The 19,079-nt window shown below is 41.6% G+C and overlaps 1 protein-coding gene across 1 annotated transcript in view; it reads left to right on the top strand.

Moving 5' to 3' along the window:
• ncam1a (neural cell adhesion molecule 1a) overlaps positions 1 to 6,648 on the top strand; it is a gene marked incomplete at both ends in the record, with an annotated part of 537,183 nt that extends 530,535 nt beyond the window's left edge. Inside the window, one exon of the mRNA XM_080748824.1 lies at positions 6,504 to 6,648. Within this exon, the coding sequence (XP_080604950.1) occupies positions 6,504 to 6,648 (145 nt within the window). The remainder of the gene's footprint in view (positions 1 to 6,503) is intronic.
• Positions 6,649 to 19,079: the final 12,431 nt, after the last annotated feature.

Below are 19,079 nucleotides of genomic sequence, written 5' to 3'. Positions count from 1 at the left end.
CCTATAGGAACGGCAGTTCTCCAACTTTCTTTTTAGATTTCAAGGACCCCTCAGTTTGGCATGCAGTAGACTAGCTCTGGTCCAGAGCCGCTCTGAAAGGCGGTTGACTCAAAGACTAGATTAGGATTTACCCCTACGAGGGCTCAACTTCAGTCAAAATAAACAAAACTACTTCGCTACTCACCTAACCAAAGGTAGTTTTGCGTTGTTACTTGAAAGTCTATTCTCTGCGGTGGGAAACCTCTCAGCACCCCACCCACTCTGTAAAATACATTATTTTTGTCATAAAATAAAACGCATCCAACTCGACCGCCGCTTATTTCCGTGTTGTGTCTGCGGTGGCCGCTGTGTGGCTTGAGGGGTCCTCGCTGGGGGGACAGAGACGGTTTTCTGGTGATACCTTAACACGGTGGTTCTCAACCTTTTCAAGCCGCGACCCCCAAAATAATCATATTTGATCTGGGGACCCCCCACCCTGATGAGCACTGACAGTTGCGTTTCTTCCGTTTGCTGTATGAATAAAACGCATTGGATTTGGTGTGCAATGCTGTGTGGAATCGGTGCTGCGGATCCCAAAAGGAGTCATAAAAGGAGTGATGAGTTTTTTTCCGCATGCGACAAGACGCACAAATCGAACTGGGTTCAATCAAGAAAAAAAACGCACGGCCGCAGCCACTCGTCGCACGGCTAATTCGGATCCGGTGTGCATGAGGTCGTAGAGAATCATTGTTTTCTTTTTAAAAAATGAAATTGTCCGTTTTATCCGTGCGGATAAACGCGCCTGTGTGCAAAGGGCTTAAGAGTTGAGGCATTACATTTTGTATGGCACGGTCCTATTGTGAAAATAGCAGATCTACATCGCGAGGCGTTGTGAGCATGTAGATCTGCTATTTTCACAATGTCTGCCTCTAATATTTGACAATTTGGCCAATTTTTTATTTGTCATTTTAGAAGTATTGAAAAGTCCTCAAATTGTCACTTTAGAAATGTGCAGATACTCTCTACACACTTAAACTTTATGTTGGTTTGTTTACTGTTGAGTGAGAAAACAAAATTGCACATTAATTAAGTTAATCAACTGGGGGCCTCCAAAAATAATTTAGGGACCCCGACCCACAGGTTGAGTACCACTGAGTTAACACAGGACGGCCAGATACTAGCAGTTATTAGGGGACATTAGTAGTAGTAGTTTTGTAATGAGATTTCACTCATTATTCCGAGGCGATAATAAAATGAGCTAGAGACTGCTGGCTAGGAATGGAGTGTTCAACAGTACGGTGCGCCACTTGCACTCGGTCGAACCTGTCCGTTAGCGGTCACTGTACCACAGGTGTGGAGCTGCAGTATAAGACTATGGGCTTGCAGGAGCACCCACCACTGCCTGGAGAAATAAACGCTTGGTCTGAAAGACGGAAAGCCGAGTAGAACTGTACTGGATATAGCTGGATGTCAGCTCATGGTCTGAAATGAAGCTGGCAACCGGGAGATTTAAATTGGAGAGAAGTATTTCGATTACTGATTCCAACGGTGTCCACTTGTCTCTTTTTTGGAAGCGCTGGAAAGATGGACGTTGAGCGAAGAAGCCAGTGTGAATCAGACATATTTCAATAATGGCTGTTTAATTTTTAATCGGATTTGAACTTTTTCTGCTCTTTCGTAAATTATACTTCTACAGTGTGACACCAAAGTATCAAGAGATGGATATACAAGCTTGAAACGTGGAATATCTGCTACCTTATGCTATTTGTGAACTTGAATCCTGAAAACTAACAGTTTTGAGACGATATCCTTGAAATGCATATCTCTGTTGTCGGGCTGAAACCTCCTAACTCTGAAATGTTCATTTTCGGGAAAATGAGCTCAGGTGGACTTAGGAGGTTTTGACCGAAGGACTTTTTACTACTCTTCATTGGTTCAATATTATATAATCAACACACAGACGTAAAGGGTATTCAATAGCACATATTTATGAAAAAAGAGATGGGTGGAGTTAGCTGGTTTGGCAGAAAGTGTGGAGTTAAGAGGTTTTGTCCCAAGCACTTTTTACTACTTTCCATTGGTTCAATAATATTTTAACCAACACATAGCCCTGATTTATGACGAAAAATCAAAAACCTCAAAAATGGAGTTAATAGGTTTTGGCCAGACAGTGACGATATCTACGTTCCGACTGCTGATGACGGCCCGACGACCTAGGCTTATACGCTGCAGTTGCTCTGGGGGATTTAAACCCGCAACCTTTCCATCATGTCTCTGTAATATATATTTTTTTAGGCTGCAGCCCCCTTGTTTTCCCAAAAAATATTTAAAAAATCACACCCGTGTGAACTGAGCAGTGGTTTACCCACCTCATAGATCATGTGTACCGATTTTTGTGACATTTGAAGAAAATGTAGGAAAAGGAGCAAAAAGTGTGTTTTGGAGAAAATTCAAGATGGCGGAAAATCTATCCAGGCGCAAATGGGCGTGGCCTATATGGGGAGATGCGTCTTGACCCAAGGAATCCAGGGAAAAAAGGATTTTAATTTTCCGATCTACGGTTCCAGAGTTACGGGGCAAAACGCAAAGTGGGCCGTTATAGCGCCACCATGAGGCCGAGTGATGTAATTATTTTTGGATTCATTCTTAAAATCATTATGAATCTCCTCTCCGAGGTTTGAAACTGTAGCTCCTATGGTTTACGAGAGAAAAATACTTGAATGTGAGTTTTTGCAATTCCCATTATAAGTCAATGGGGAAAATTAATTCACTAATAAATTAATATCAATTAAACTATAGAACCTTTCTCTTAGCAAGTTACTAGCACACGATTCCCGAGTAAGCCGGTCGATTTGACATATGGCGCGAGTGTGTGGTGCACAAACTGTGGGAGGAGTAGCGTGCCAAACTTTGGGGCTACATACACGGACGGACGGAGACCCACACACACGGCCACGTATAGGAGCGTTGTGACCACCGCTCAAAAAAAGAATCATGCTGACGTTATAGCTTTCGGAGCATGTCCTTGGGAGTTCCTATATAGGGTCAAACAGTGCCTGCCATGGGGGAGCTGAGACTTCTTCTCCCACAGACAAACAAAAACATATCAGTCATCCTGGCTCATCTGCATTCTGGCTCTGCTGAACCCCGGCAGTCACATCGACACTTCTGAGGGAGTGTGCGAGCGCCGCTCCTTCGTGTGACAACACACTGCCTCCTGCCAAAACGCGGCTGCAAACAAAGATTTCCACAGGAGATGTGATGAGCTGCAGTGCGTGGGCCCTGTTTAAGCCACTGAGACCGGAACGCGATTCTGTGTCACTTCTTTAGATTTGAACCACTTTATAACCATTATTTTATGCTTTAACTTATTAAAAAATAGCAGATATACAAGCTTGTTTGTAGATCTGCTATTTTTTGAAAAATCGTGAAAATGCGTGCAAGAATATTTTGCCGCGATTCTATAAGTGTCTTCTAAATCCTTCTAAGGTTTTTAGAAGGTTCTTTTCTAAAAATTGTGAAAATTTGTGCAAGTCTTGGAATTTTTTTGACCCGATTCTATAAATGGCGTCTAAATCTAAAGACCCCCATCTCAAAATATTTTGTTCGAGGGACCCCCAGAAGCAAAATTTGAGTCACAAATGTTCGCTTTAAAAAGACATTCAAAGATGTGCTCAAATTTGTACAACTTTTCAAAAATATCAGATGTTTAGCAGATGTACAAGCTCACAGCGCGGCACCGAGTGCCGCGCTGTGAGCTTGTACATCTGCTGTTTTTCAATAGCTAAAGTATAAAATAATTCCAGGTCTAAACGCGTTAAATATTTACAGGGCACTTTTTGTTTCTTCCTCTCTCCTCACAGTTTTTTGTGTGCTCAGCACTTTTATTTCTCTCTCCTTCTTCCTCATATCTTCCTTGGCGGCGCGGGGCAGCTAGCTTCTTGTCTGTTCCGAGCACCTGGCGCCGTGGGAGTACGTGCCGTCGTGCCGTGCCGCCACCTCGCCAAACGCTCTGTCATATCGGGGTGAAAACAGTGCCACTCTGCCCTTCAACGCTGGCCCTGTGTTGTTCTGTTAGCGCCGTTCCACTCCTGAGGGAGCAGAAGGGAAAACAAAAAGGACACGGCCTACCTGAAATAGATTCAAAGCACCGTGTGGTGTTGGTGTGCCCACGCAAAAATGTATTCGCGTTAACATTGCCGCAATGTATGCACGCACGCCACATTTGAAAAGACTTATTTATTTTCTTTTTTTTCTTTAAGTATTTTTTTGTCTACCACTCTGGTTTTTGACCTTATTATGTCCACAGGTCGCTGAAAGTGCCTTTATTTTCAGTTTACAACACTGGGATCAAACATACACACAAATTATACAACATCTAAGAAAGGTTTAAATAAATAAATAAATCTTTCTGAAACCATATGGTCCATCAAATGAATATGATGTTTTTTTTTTGTTTTTTGTTTTTTAGCTGCTCTAAACTTGCCTGGGTAACTTAAATTCCAAAACGTGATGCTTAAAGGAGTAGTTCACCCCTAAAATGACTTTTTTCTATTGATTACTCACCCCATGGAGACCTGAGTTCAACTATATATATTTTGTGGAGCCTATTTGTCTCATTCCTAAGTCAAAAATATGATTATAGTACATTTACCCCCATTGATTCCAGATGGGGACCCAAATGCATTTGGGTCCCCATCCAGAATCAATAGGGGTACATTTATTGAAATCAAATTATTGTCTTAGGAATGCGACAAATACAAAAGATAGCCATGAATTCAAGTCCCTATGGGGTGAGTAATCAATAGAAAAAAAGTCATTTTGGGGGTGAACTACTCCTTTAATAAAATGTACCGGTATCCACAACTTTCCAACATCCCATTGTGCATTGCGCAGAAGGCGAGCGGCATTTCCGGCGTCGCAGCCGAGTGTGATCTACAAGCTCACACCGGTTGCATCTGCGACGCGACGTGAGCTTGTATGTCTGCTGTTAACCGGATGTGTCCCGCAGATAATGCTACAGTAAAGTCTTGCGGAAACAGGTGGATAACTTTAAAGTACAAACTTTGTTTGTCTGATTATCCAAGGACAACAGGCCAAAACCTCTATATTATGTATTGTAAATGTAATAAATATATGCAATAATAATGGTTCATGTTCATGGTTTATTGAGTTCATGTCAGGGTGTTTTCAAAGATACATCATTATCACGCCGGACTCAAAGAATCTGTTCACTGTTTTTAGGCCTACAGTACGCAATTCAGGTTGGCTTATATCTCTACAGATCTGCAGCAGTGGCCACTGTATATTGAAAATCATATGTGGGTTTGTCTGTTTTGAGCAGGAGATTACATACAGTGCATGTGTTAGACTGAGTAATGGTTCTCAGTGGGCTCTGGGGACCGCCAGGGGTCCTTGAGGGGGTTCCAGCTAAATGTTTGATAGCTAGGAACCAAATGGACACTCTCAAAGTTAAATGAACACAGGATTTTACAGTGTGGATTGGAATCCCAGAGACAAAAGGTGTTATCCAAATGGCGGTCGGTGGCCTAAATGCTTATACCTTTTTTTAAATTCTTTATGAAAAAGGTTGATAATCAATGTCTTGGAGCAGTGGTTCTCAAAGTGGATTTCAGGGACTCTCTGGGTTCCTTTATGGGGGTCTAAATTGACCCTTACAAGAGGACACCTTCGAATTTCAAAGTTAGAGAACCGCTGTCTTAGAGTAACCAACAGGATGCAGTATTGTCTTTTGCAACGGGCAGACCTCAGAAACATTCCATTTTGCCTTTTTTTTTCTTCTTTTTTGTACACAACATTAAGCGTGCCTTCTCGGAGCGTGTCGTTCAAAAGTAGTCAAGGCACACATAAACATAAAACATCATGTTGATGCGTTTTATGTGGCCATTCGCACGGGGGAGGGAATATTCTTGGCGCTGAAGTGGCTTTTTTTCCCCCCGTTGAATGCTCTCTCTCTCTGTGCGCTGTGCCCCCAGACAGACAGACAGCGTGTAATCCTCTTGTGTGCTGTTTGCTGCGCTGTTGTACCAGGGTTATGTCTGAGGCTTTTCATTCCGTCATGTATTGTGCTACTCTCTCTCTACTGTACCGGCCCCGTCTCATTCCACACCATCGCTCCATTGTTCCCTGGAAAACTAGGTGTGACATCCGTGTTGTGCTCTTATGTGATGTGAGGCTAGGATAGCGAGCTAGATCCTATTACGTGTGAAATGCATTCCTGTTCCATGGGAGGGAAAAGAGACAAAATTCCCTCGAAAAGAAAAAGAAAAAACAACCTCCTCTTGCATGTTTTTTGTCCCCCTTTTCATTCATTCCTTCTTTCTTCCCCCTTTTTTTGTTGGAAACAGACAAAAGGCAGCTTAGAACAGACAGTTGTTTTGCTGTGAGAGAGACTTGTGTGATCCGTCATTAACAGAATTGCCCTCCTTTTCCCTCTGTTGACTCTCTGTCTGTCTGTCTCTCTCTCTCTCTCTCTCTCTGTCTCTCTCTCCTCGTCCCCCTAGTGGTAAGATTGTGAACGAGGACAAGGCTAAGGTGGAGACGGAGGCCACCACCACCCCCGCCGAGGCCAACAACGCCAACGCCGAGGTGAAGACGGTTCCCAACGAGGCTCCTCAGACGGCAAACGGCAACGAGAGCAAAGCGTAATAATCCCGCCTCTCTCCCGACCGCGGCCCGGAGGGACGGGGAGGATTTTATCTGGGGAATGGGAGGGGAATGGGGGGTGGGGTGGGATTCGGGGTGTGTGTGTGTGTGTATGTGGGGTGGGGTGGGGTGGGGTGGGCAGGGTTAGGCGGGAAAGGGGGGGAGGGGTGTCACAGTAATGTAAAGCAGTGTCACACACCATCCCGGTCCAAACCGGCAACAATGACAGGGAAGTGGAAAGCAAAACATGGGCTTCTTTCTACAGTGTCTTCTAAAAACACAAACAAGAGCGTTGAGGCTAAGTTATAATGCCTCGTCGATACCGACGACTCCATTTCATCGAGCGAAAACACAAGTGTTTCGAACAAAACACCTCTTTGTTGAGTTCTGGAGGGAAGCATTCCCTCCTACTCATAGGAGGGAATGCTGACCGAAGGAACGTCAGCAAACACTTGTTTTGTTGCACGACTTGGCCGTCCGCTGACACAGTGTTTCTCAAGCTTTTACATTTGAAGGTCTCCCCTTAACTCTGACAGTGTACACATGGAACCAAATGGACCCGTCAGGGTTCATTTGGTTCCATTTGTACACTGTCAGAGTTACAGACTTGTAAGGGCCAATTTAGGCTTCTTTCTACAGTGTCTTCTAAAAACACAAAACAAGAGCGCCGAGGCTTTAAGTTATACCTCGTCGTATACTCCGACGACTCCATTTTATCGAACGAAAACACTTGTTTTGTCGCACGACTTGGCCGTCCGCTGACGCTGTGTTTCTCAAACTTTTACATTTCAAGGTCTCCCCTTAACTCTGATAGTTAACGGGTCCATTTGGTTCCATTTGTACACTGTCAGAGTTACAGACTTGTAAGGGCCAATTTAGACCCCCATAAAGGAACCTAGAGAATCCCTGGAATCCACTTTGAGAACCACTGTGTGGACTTGAATGAATCAGGCTTTGTTTAGACACAGGAAAAAAATTAACAAACCTCGTGCACATGCCTTAGGTACTAAATTTTTTTCTTTTAATGTGGGTACCCGTTTATTTTCTCAGCTTTTTTTTTGTTGTTGTTGTTGTTGGTCGTCCATTCTCACAGAAAACAAAACATGCTTGTAGCTCACTTTCCTTTTTTATTTCATTTTATTTGTGAATGTTTCATCAAACGTTGCATATATATTTTTTTTTTTGGAACAGAAGGCAAAGCGTTGACGCTATACGTCGCCATGGCTGGACTGTATCGTTACTTTACAGGAAAATGCCTTCAACGTTGTCGTGCACACCTTCAAGTCTGATGCCCTAGTCTACCAACAATTCCCTAGTTTGTTGTCCTCTCCTCATTATTACCGCATGGCCACACGGTCATGGTGTATGGGTATTTCTTTGTCGTCGATATTTTGCGTTTTTAAGTCATGCGCAGAAACCACTGCCTTTTATTTCTGCTTTGTTTATGTTGTTATTACCAGGGCTAGAGATTAGGATCAATAGCATGCCTATTTTTATTTTATTTTTCTGTGTGATGTCTTTTATGGTTTTTCAACTTTTTTTTGCTTTGATGTCTCCTCCATTCCGTGTTTGTACTGGAAGTTTGCGTGTAGTAGAGCCAACAAAACACGAACAAAAAGAAGACACCGTGGAAAGACGTCTCGTCTCGCAGGGCAGGGCAGGGGAGGGGAGGGGGAGGGGGTCGGGCCGCTAGGGTAAAAGGAAATGATCACTCCCAGAGTCTATTTTTTGTTAATGTTTCTTTTAATGGTTATGTTTTGATTTGTTATGGCAAATGTAAGTAGACACTTTCCATCTCTTTCTAGCCGACAGAACCGCACACACACACGCGCGCGCGCACACACACACACACACACACACACACACACACACACACACACACACACACACACACACACACACACACACACACACACACACACACACACACACACACACCACTTGTGTCCTTTCCAAATGTTCTCCTTTGTGCAGATCCGTTACGTTGAGCTCATAAAAAACAACAACAAATGGGTTCCAGTGATTCTCGTGGATAGACGTACAGAGCTTGGATTTGCACAGAACAAAAGCTAGGCTTAGCTGGAGGAGAACCTATGGGGGGGGCTGTGAGTGGTCTAGCAGCAACGTGTCTGTACAAATGAATGTACAAACAAAAGCTCTTTCTTAATAATAGCCTTTCAACAGTCCTATTTATTCCCCCCGCTTTACTGTACAAGCTTTCTTTCAGCCGGCGTAGATCGGCGGACACATTTTCTTGGGTCCCGACTAGTAAATATCCCTTTTTTTGGTTTCCTACATTTTGTTTTTTAATAATTATTTCAAAAACATTTTCACGTCGTTTTTCATCAATTAAAAACAAATTGAAACTATTTTTCGAAACTATTTCATGAATAAATGCAAAAACATTGGACAAAAAAATTATAATTAAGTAGTGAAAATAACCGATCTAGATCGGCTATTTTCAATACTATTTTCACAGAGAAACATCAGACTTCTCTTTTGGATCTCGAGCCAAAACGTTTGGCGTACATTACAATAAACTGGCTCCTACCAACAGCAAGGCCCCTTTTAAAATAAATGTGTCAGGGAGGAAATAGGTCTGTTGTGTAATCAAGGCGTCTTTTTTTATGCATTAATACAAACAAATCCGATGACATGATTTATGAATTTTCTTATTTAAGCCATAGTACAGTTACACTCCTGTGGATTTGGAAAGAAATGAAATTTGTTTTTTGTACAGTGTTCCTCAATACTTTTAGACTGCAAGCTAGTGCACTGTGAATGCGTGAATATCCTAGTGTGAATACATTGTTGTTTTAGTCATAGAGTTGAAAAATGCATATAGTTTGATTGTGAAAGATATAGCTGGTAGTACCGGTGACGTTCCATGAGAAAAGTTCATCGCTGTCTGGGTAGGAACCATGTATGTTCAAAACCCTTTTCTGGAAATGGGAAAAAGACACCGTTTTCCAATGGATCCACTGTAGTTTTTATTTTAAAACCCCACAGACAGACATAACAGCTTTCAAACTGCCACGTCCCAATGTCAGTACAGGCCAAACTCTTCAAAATGTATAAAGAAATTCAAACTACAAAACTGGCTTTAAACTGGCTCTATTTGCTACTTTTTCCTCGACATTGTCATAAGATGAAGTAAATGTAGGATATTCACTGGGGTTAAAGTTCTCAAACCAGTCTCCTGGATTCCATATTTCTGAGATCAGTGCAGATCTGCAAAAAAAAGCAGAATAAAGCTACTTCTATAAAATGAAGCATGGATTGGCACTCATGCATTCAGTGAAGGCAGCTCAGAACTTCAGGGAAACACCCCAAATATTGGTGTGCGTTGCGCACGCCATGTTACAAAAATCACATATTGGGAGTTGGGACATGGTCTGAAAAGAATTTTCAGTATTGGGATTTTTTTTTTTTTTTTTTGCTTTAACCCCTGTATTCATTTATGGACAAAAAGATGGAATAGGGACATACATGGTTTCCACCCGACAGCGACGAATCGCAAAGTACCAACGTTGGGAAATAAAACAACAACTGCAAAACAAGTCCATAAGAGACAGTGCCTTTGAATATGAAGATTGTGGCATACATTCCATTTGACTCAGTATCAGTCCATTACACCTCCATAGTTACAAGACCACACCGTCTCACACTTCTTATTTTTCTACTACGTTGCACAATTGTACCTTGGAAAACACTTGGTGTTTGGTTTGTCAAAGAAAGGGGAAAAAAAAGAAAAAGGATATTCAAATGGCTGTATCATGGTTCTACATGCTGTGTTTTGGGGGATGGGAATGCTTAGTGTGTTCACAGGTCATGTGGTGTTCATATTATGATCTCTTGTGAGTTCCTCAACCTGAGAATATAAACAATTCCGTCATGTACTTTGTAAAAAAAAAAAAAAAAAGAACAGTGGTTCTCAAGCATTTTCATGTCGAGGACCGCCATCTGAAAAGGTTTTGTGAAGAGTCAGTTTTCCAAAATGATTCCCAAATTTTTCAAGATTTTTCAAAAATATTTTTTAACAGAAGTTTGAAATTGTGTTAAAGAATTTAAACTGGTTTTTGATGCTGTAGTAATAAATTAACCAAGAACCCCCTCAAGTACCCCTGGAGGGGTCCCCGGACCTCACTTTGAGAACCACTGCTTGGATGTATGGAGCGTACCTCTCCAGACCGTAGATAAACGGTGCATCGTGTGCATCTGCAGTTAAATTAAATGTTTGACACCTCAATTCACATTCCATCTGTTGCTTCTGCAGAACCACACGGCAAAATCTGAAGTGTTAACGAAATTCTTCATCCCCACAATGATCAATTACACACCCCTGTGACGCTTCGAATTTGGTATTTATCACATTCCTTCACTGTGAATGAAGAATCCAAACATTTTAGGAGATACTTAATGAATCGGCTCTGTGCATGAACTGTACAGAGCCAGTGTTTGCAGAAGGTGACACACCTGTTTCCAAGCTCCGGTTAATTTTCCCCACTGCTTGGTTTGAGGGCTCAGCAACTGGGAACACACAAGACACCTTCACGTGTGCGTCCGTCCGGTTCAAATCTGCTGCCGAGCCAATCAAACAAAGCTATACGGAAGAAAGAACTGGAACTATAGGAAACAGGTGTGTCACCCTCTGAAAACTGGCACTACAGTTCACGCACAAAGAGTCGATGTAAGAGAATAATTGTCCAAAAGTGGCATGTGTCCATTCATATTCTCAGTACTTCCAAAAGTCAGCATTTTTGTTCAAACCTTACTGTTTAATCCGTTAAAACTGGGAAAGCTTTTTAGATTTCAACCTCTTTAACCATTATTTTATACTTGCTATACTTGCTACCTGCTATTCAAAAATAGCAGGTAAACCAGATACATTGCTACTCAAATATTAGTCTCCGGGGGTCCCTGGAACAAAAATATCTTGAGATGGAGGCCAAATACATATAATTCTGTGGGTCCTTGACATGAAAGGTTTTGAGCACCACTGATATAGCAAGTTACACACCGTTAGTTTTTCAGAAAACTGTTAGGATTTAGAAGACATTTGTAGTATCGGCCTCAGGTCTTTAATGGGTTAAAACAGACAAAGACGCGAACGAGTAGTGCATCTGGGGGCGACCGATCGATCGCGCGCACGCGTGTGAACTCGGCTCGTGTTGAACCCCACATGCGCACCCTTTAATTTACCTCTGCGAAAATGCTGTTGTTTTTTCCCCACACTCAACTCCCTCTCAGAGTTGACACTCCTGATTTTACTGTACGAGTGGTACGTACGGAGCAACAAAATATCAACATAATGTTTCATCACCATCATCCTAATCATGGAAATATATAAATATGATATATAAACATGCTGGAACTAAGACTCTGGGTTTTGAAATGATTCAACTATATACCATGTTGAAAATAAATGGGACCAATTTCTATGTGAGTTTGTAGTGAGAGTTTTGGTGGCATGTGTGCCAAGACGGTTATTGAAGGAAACGATGGCTCCAATTAAGTCCTCTTTGTCGCCTCGGAAAACGAAAGCGGGGAGAATTCCTCCAATAGCTCCGTCTTGGCCTTGCCGCGTCCAATCAAATTTACTTACATGAATCTCTACCGATGTCTTTTCAGACCGTCAGACCTTTTCGAGGAAGCGAGCATTGATTGTTTTGTGAAAGAGATGAATTAACTACATGAACCCTCGGCGTCTGTATTCTGGTGTATACAATTAGGAGAGCATTCAGAAAAGAAATAGCAGACAGCAACAAGCTCACGATGCATTATGATGTGTTTGTGAGCTTGTAGGTGGGCTTGTTTTTCTACAGTACAATGAATCGTACAGGGTTTATTATGTGGTTATGCGTGCTAAAGTTCTCTATCTCACACCTCTGAATAGCCACACTAAAGTCTGTAAAATGCAGAAGTTTCAGATTTTCCACAGTTGTTTATTGTGAACTGTTATTCAACACTCCCTATACTCTGTGTATACAGACTGTAGACTGAAATATTGGTACCACTCTCTCTCTCTCTCTCTCTCTCTCTCTCTCTCTCTCTCTCTCTCTCTCTCTCTCTCCCTCCACTGTCACAGGTGTAAATATGGAGTACTAACTGATTAAAGAAAGAAATGAAAGGGAAAAAAAACATTTTGACTTTGCATTCTGCCAGAATTCTTGTGTTCAATAAAGTAAAAAAATGAAAAAAAAAAAAAAAAACCTTGTTTACATTGTTTTCTTTGAGAGAAATGCCTATTGTGTCGTACAAAACGTTTGAGAAATACATTATAGCTTGTTTTACAACATAGGATCCCACATTGTCATCTTTACCATGGGAGAGACAACAGAGTATTTGCACCGTAAAGTCAATAATGTTTTCTTTTTTATAAAACAATTATAATACTGTATGTCTGAGGGGTTTGTATAAGCAGGCAATGCAATACATATTATTCTACATTCAATGGCATTAGCTTGTTTTTTTAATGGTTTCATTTAACCTTGAATTGAACCTCCTTGGGCCTTGCATGTTCATGAACCTTTTCAATAAATGTTAACGTATGAATGGGAATGAACTTGGGAAAGATGTAATGATAAATAAGTACAGCTTCCATTAGCTTCTAATTGCCTCCTAGCATTCTTGCACTAATATTAATACTATAGACTGGAGTCCAAGTTTGTACAAATGATACAATCCCGTGAACGTTCAATAACGAGTGAGTTTCATAGAATAATAAATCACGCCAGTCTGTATAAACATGCAATAAATCAAGTGAAGCACTATGCATATAGGCAAACAGGGAAATGGGAAATAGCGGCTTGAAAAAAGATTGAACCATTTTTGCTCAAGTGTTCAAAAGAATATCCAAAACCAAAAGGTATTGGGAAGTGAATGAGTAAGGACATGCAGGGTCGGCTAACATTTAAGAGGAAGAAATGGAAAAGTTCCAACAGCCTAATAAAGGGGCTATAACAGTATAGTCATACAGGTGCAAGGTTAAGTGTGGTATGGGACACATCGTTGCACCTGCTGTCCACCATTAACTACTAATTAAACTCTCTGTTTTAATATGAGAGCAAAGAGGAATCCACTGGACTGAGAGCAGAGGCGTCAATTGGGTATGGCAAGCTATGGCAGCTGCCATACCTTGGCTACAGGGGTAAAATAATAAAATGTACTGTAATCGTGCCTGTTGCTAAGGTATGGCAACATGACTGGTGTCTTGCACGCGCACGAGGGCGTGCGTGCAAGACACCAGTCACGTTGCCATACCTTGTAGATCTGCTATTTTCAAATGGCCGGAATGTATAGGGCTGATGTAACTAGGAACCAAAGTTTTCAAATAATTGTAGTGCAGTACTGTGGTCAGTACTGGTCAGTATCATGGTCAGTATCATGGTCAGTATCAGGTCAGTATCATGGTCAGTATCAGGTCAGTATCATGTCAGTATCATGGTCAGCATGCGCGCAGGGGGTAGGGGGGGACGGGGGGGATTAACACCTCCACTTTTTTTGGGTGGGGGGGATATCCCCTCCAGTGTTCAGGTCCAAGAAAAAGCCGCAAATATGATCGATTATACTGTACACATTGGCGGCCTTAACTATGTTTCATTGGTTTCAATTGAAACAGGCCTCGGCCGTCAGGGGGGCCTCCGACTGCCCGTCAGTCTAAGTCCAAATGATGGTCAATGCAAATGATCGTCCATCGAAAACCCCCTCTCACATTTGGGCCCCCTTTAACGTGCTAGTTCTGCCTATGTCCTGTTGCCAGGGGGGACTCCGACTGCCGGTAAATCTCAGTCCAAATAAATGACGCTCAATGCGAATGACCCTCCATCGGAAGCCCCCCTCAATGGGCCCCCCTCTATCACGCTGTCGCTGTGCCTGTGACGCTGCAGTGCACACCGATCGGCTTGACTTTGTAATACGAGCTAGGCGCGCGGTTTAGTTGTTGGATGGACTATCAAAACAAGTTGTTATTAGTTAGAATACATCACAGAGCCTTTCAAACGAGAGGGCACTTGTGAGTAAAGTTGGCAAGATTGTTCAACCACTAATTAACAACAATGCACGCTCATTTTAAGATGGCAACAACAAACATGGACGTAACACTGGTCTGTCTGTCGCATCCTATGGTCATATCCAGTCAGATGAAACACGGTGTTAATCATGTCATGTGGACAGCTGGACACGTTAAAACGTTACCTTGAATGGAATATATATCTGAGGAGCAATTATGTTGTCAACTTCCCCAAAAGGCTGTCCTGTCCTATTAAACCAGACGCTGGGACAGCATCCACTGCTTGTATCCACAATATAACTTGTGAGTATCCTAATTTATTACTTAACATGTCACGCCAATGCGCAAATGGTAATGTGGGTACAGTAATTAATGTACAGTATTTGTGCAAGTTGGCCCTACAATTGTGGATAGCCTATGCATTATGTTCAAACAGTTCAATCCAAAACATAATGCTTATGGTTGTGTTAGGCTGCTTTTATACGGACCTGGTTGTCATTAATGCATACAGATATCTATGAAAGGTCTTTTTATTAGATGTCTGGTAGATTTTAATCGTGCCATGTCACGCTGACCGGCAGTTTAAAATACTAGTGTGATCTCTGGTAATACAGTATATTTTTAGGGGAAAAAAAATATATACTGTGTATAAAAATAAAGTGCTGCAGCTGTTGGCCTGTTACTCCTTCAATAAAAAGATCTAATATAGACTTAATGAATTCATGTGTATTTCATTTTAAAAATGCCTTGAAATTTGCGTAAAACAACTGTGTAATTCAGCTCAAGTGGAGGGGATATGTCCCCCCCTCCTTGGGGCAAAAGTGGGGGGGATATCACCAAAAGTGGGGGGGGATACCCCAAAAATTTTTGTGCGCGCTACGCGCGCGCACATACCTCCCAGATATGTCCCCTCACTTTTAAAATGCCTCCTGCGCCCCTGAAGGTCAGTATCATGCCAGCTGTAAAATCGTCAGCGATAATTTAATGCAGTGTACAAATGGAGCCAATGGACCTTTGTACACTCTCAGAGTTAGAGACCTCCTGACACAACATGGAGAACCAGTGGTTTGTGTCATTTAACCATTTATGTTGACATAAGGCATGCCTCCCCCTGCCCAAAAATATTGTCATTGTCATTGTCACCACACTTCCTGAGAATCTTAAACCCACTGTTAATGACAATACTTCTTGTTTTTGTCAGTAAAATCTAAAGTGTAACTGGGTGAGGGACTTTCCAAGAATGCCTATGTGTTCTATTGTTCTGCTATTGTGTCACTGTGTTATTATTGGCAATGGAGACTGTGTTTTGGGGCCTTGTGTGTCTATTGTGATTAATGTTGTTGGTTTAAATGTTCATGTAATTGTTGTGTTTTGGGTAAAACCATCAGTTCTTTGGAGCACCCATAGCCACTTTTCTGTCGGTGGAGTGGAGTTGGTAAGCAGTTTTGCGTGCTATTTGCAACAAATACAAGTGTTCCCATCGTGAGAATTGGCCATGCTTTATTGAACCCACAATTGAATTACAACACTGTAGGGACATAAAGTTGGAAGACCAGGCCTCTCACGTCTTTGATCATTAATCAGACTACGCTCCAATGCATTGTAGCTACATGAGTTTAGTAATGGAATATTCTCTCTTCTCTTCAGCCCTCCACTGATCCTCTGGGGAGGACAATACATTATAAGTAGGCTACTGTACCTCTTAGTGTATACAAACCGTCTGTACAATATCTGTGTGTTTTATTTGCATTATCTAAAAACGCACTCACTAACACAATCACTGCTTTGCCCAGTATGGGACTGTATGGTTTACACTGACATATAGTGCATTATTCTGATTCTGCATTATTTTGGGTCATAAAAGTAGACACTATAATAAGTATCATGCTATTCTGGATTTTCACCACTAGAGTGTGCCCTGTTCCCAGTTTTGAGACAGACCATAGTTGAAACAATGAACAGTAGACTATTGTTTGTTTGTGGTTAAGTAATCTATGTAAATCAGCCTTTCAGGCTTTGTTTACTAGTCTCAACTCAAGTGACACAGTACACGTCATGCAACTATTTACAAGAGGTAGTCTAATGATTCACATGCTGTATTTATAACAATGCTGTAATTCTTCACCCTCTCCAGCGGGTGGCAGTCTGACTCCATCTTATGAAACTGTGACTAGGAACACTATTGAAAATCACCTGGCATATGTTGGTTGTATTACATACATACATACATACATACACGTATGTATGTATGTATGTATACATACATACATACATACATACATACATACATGCATACATGCATGCATGCACGCACGCACGCACTCACGCACGCACGCGCACACACACACACACACACACACACACACACACACACACACACACACACACACACACACACACACACACACACACACACTTTTGTGTTGTTATTTAATTAAACATGTCATTCATCAAGACTGTTAATGATTACAAATCTATGAAAAACTCTGTACCTCACCCCTCCCAGACAACAAGTCCTTTTTTCTACATTCAACAAAGAAACAAAGACAAATAAACAAACAAACAAACAAATAAATAAAAATAGCTTTACAATTCAGCTTGCAGGACAATCTTTTACAGCTCAAAGGGATCAAATGGCCTTGGAGTTTCATACAACAACCACAACGTGGCCTTATACACGGAGACTTAATGAATGGCTTTCCTTTTAATCCACTGTCAAACTCAATTCTCTGGCATGGATACCCACTGTCACATGTCACCAGACACAGGCAGACGTGGTCTCTAGCCTTGTGATAGAGAAAGAACAAATACCAAGAGAGGGGAATTAGTCATTTCAGCAAACAGAAACACAATGGAGGCAGTTGTCATGCCTACGTACCTGTCTTTCTCTCTGAAAGACTGACTGAGAGGAAGAAGTCAATACATTTCTCAAATGGCTGCCATTAGTCCAATGGCAGTTAATAGGCCAAATATTGAACTTGTATTATGAATTGTAGTGTCTATATTCGCGACACAACAGACTGACAAGTGGGCAGAGATGGGGGGGGGGGGGGGGAAATAGATTAAGGGCCTACCTTTTCCATTAACTCTAATGTTATGGTTAAGTGGCCACATTATTGAGGCTTATTGTGATACGACATATTGATTTCTGCCCACAAATGTAATGTCTATTCTCAATGTAATGGGAACAAAGCTTTGTCTAAATGGATTTGGTCCCTATTTGGAAGATGGTTTCAGAGTATTCTTCCATAAAATCCAACGTAAAGTGTAGGACCTAAAATCATAAAAAAGAAAAGAGAAATGCAATTTCTCCCTTCTTTGTGGCAGAGTTTCCCCATCTCCTCAGCACATCTTATTGCCATTCTCGGAACTATCCCACTACTAAACCCTAACTTTGCACAGAGCACAAGATTAGGGTCCTTTTCAGTGCGGCCATCCCTCCCCCCACGCTGCAACAAAGGTCCAGTGTCGGCCCTATAGCTTAGGATTGATCTCACACAGAGATAGCAAAAGGCATGAGCCTCATGCCCACTATATACCTGTCTAAACACACTGCTTTGGTTTGGCCATCGCAACTACAGACTCGCAACCACAACCACAGACTCGATCAGGACAGTTGTGAGGGGTAAAAATATTATGAATATCAGCGGTGGAAAGAGTAGAATATCCAAACTATCCAAAGCTGTTAACCTGACTTCAATATTAGTAAATGTAAGATTGTTTGCTGTTAAAAGTACAAAAGTAGCACTTTTGAAGACTGCTCTGAGTAAGTTTAGTCACATTCTGAATGTAAACAACAATTTTTAATCCTACTGACCAATCTCTCTTCAGTTCAATAATGTAACAGCAAGACTAGGTACTGCATGGTCACTATTGTGAATGCAACAATTTCAATAAAGACATTATCAACCTCTCCCTTTTCAGTTCAATTATGTTCTCCAGTCTCCAAAGATTTTACTCTGCTAACACTGTCTATGCTTGCATTATGATGTGCTTATAACACGGTACAGACTCAGAGCACTCATAAGTGTTCATAAAGATCTATGAAAATACTCATATTGTACGTTAAAAGCGTTTTATTATGACTTATATGGATCAAGTATCCCATCTTAATTTCTGGTCACTCTGAGACTGCAAGGATCATAGTGTGTTATAATTCTCATAGCTGTTGTAATACTTTATAATAAATTTATAATGCAACATAATCACTGTCATTTTGCATTATAGTGTGATTTAAGTCACTGGCTGCTTTAAGTAACCTAATGGCTTTTCTGGAAGTTTAGGCAGAAGGGACTCGTATTCTTCACTTTACTTGAATAACCCAATGACCTCTTATTATGACTTACTAGAAGCTGGGCCGCCCTTCGGGCGGCCCAGCGTCTAGTCGGCGACCTGGCCAACTCGGGAACGATGTAAATAGAGA

The sequence above is a fragment of the Nannobrachium achirus genome, assembly GCF_963921795.1.
Source record: "Nannobrachium achirus genome assembly, chromosome: 19".
In the NCBI taxonomy this organism is placed as follows: domain Eukaryota; kingdom Metazoa; phylum Chordata; class Actinopteri; order Myctophiformes; family Myctophidae; genus Nannobrachium; species Nannobrachium achirus.
Note: the sequence above shows the minus strand (reverse complement) of the source record. Positions and strands in the feature narration are given on the sequence as shown.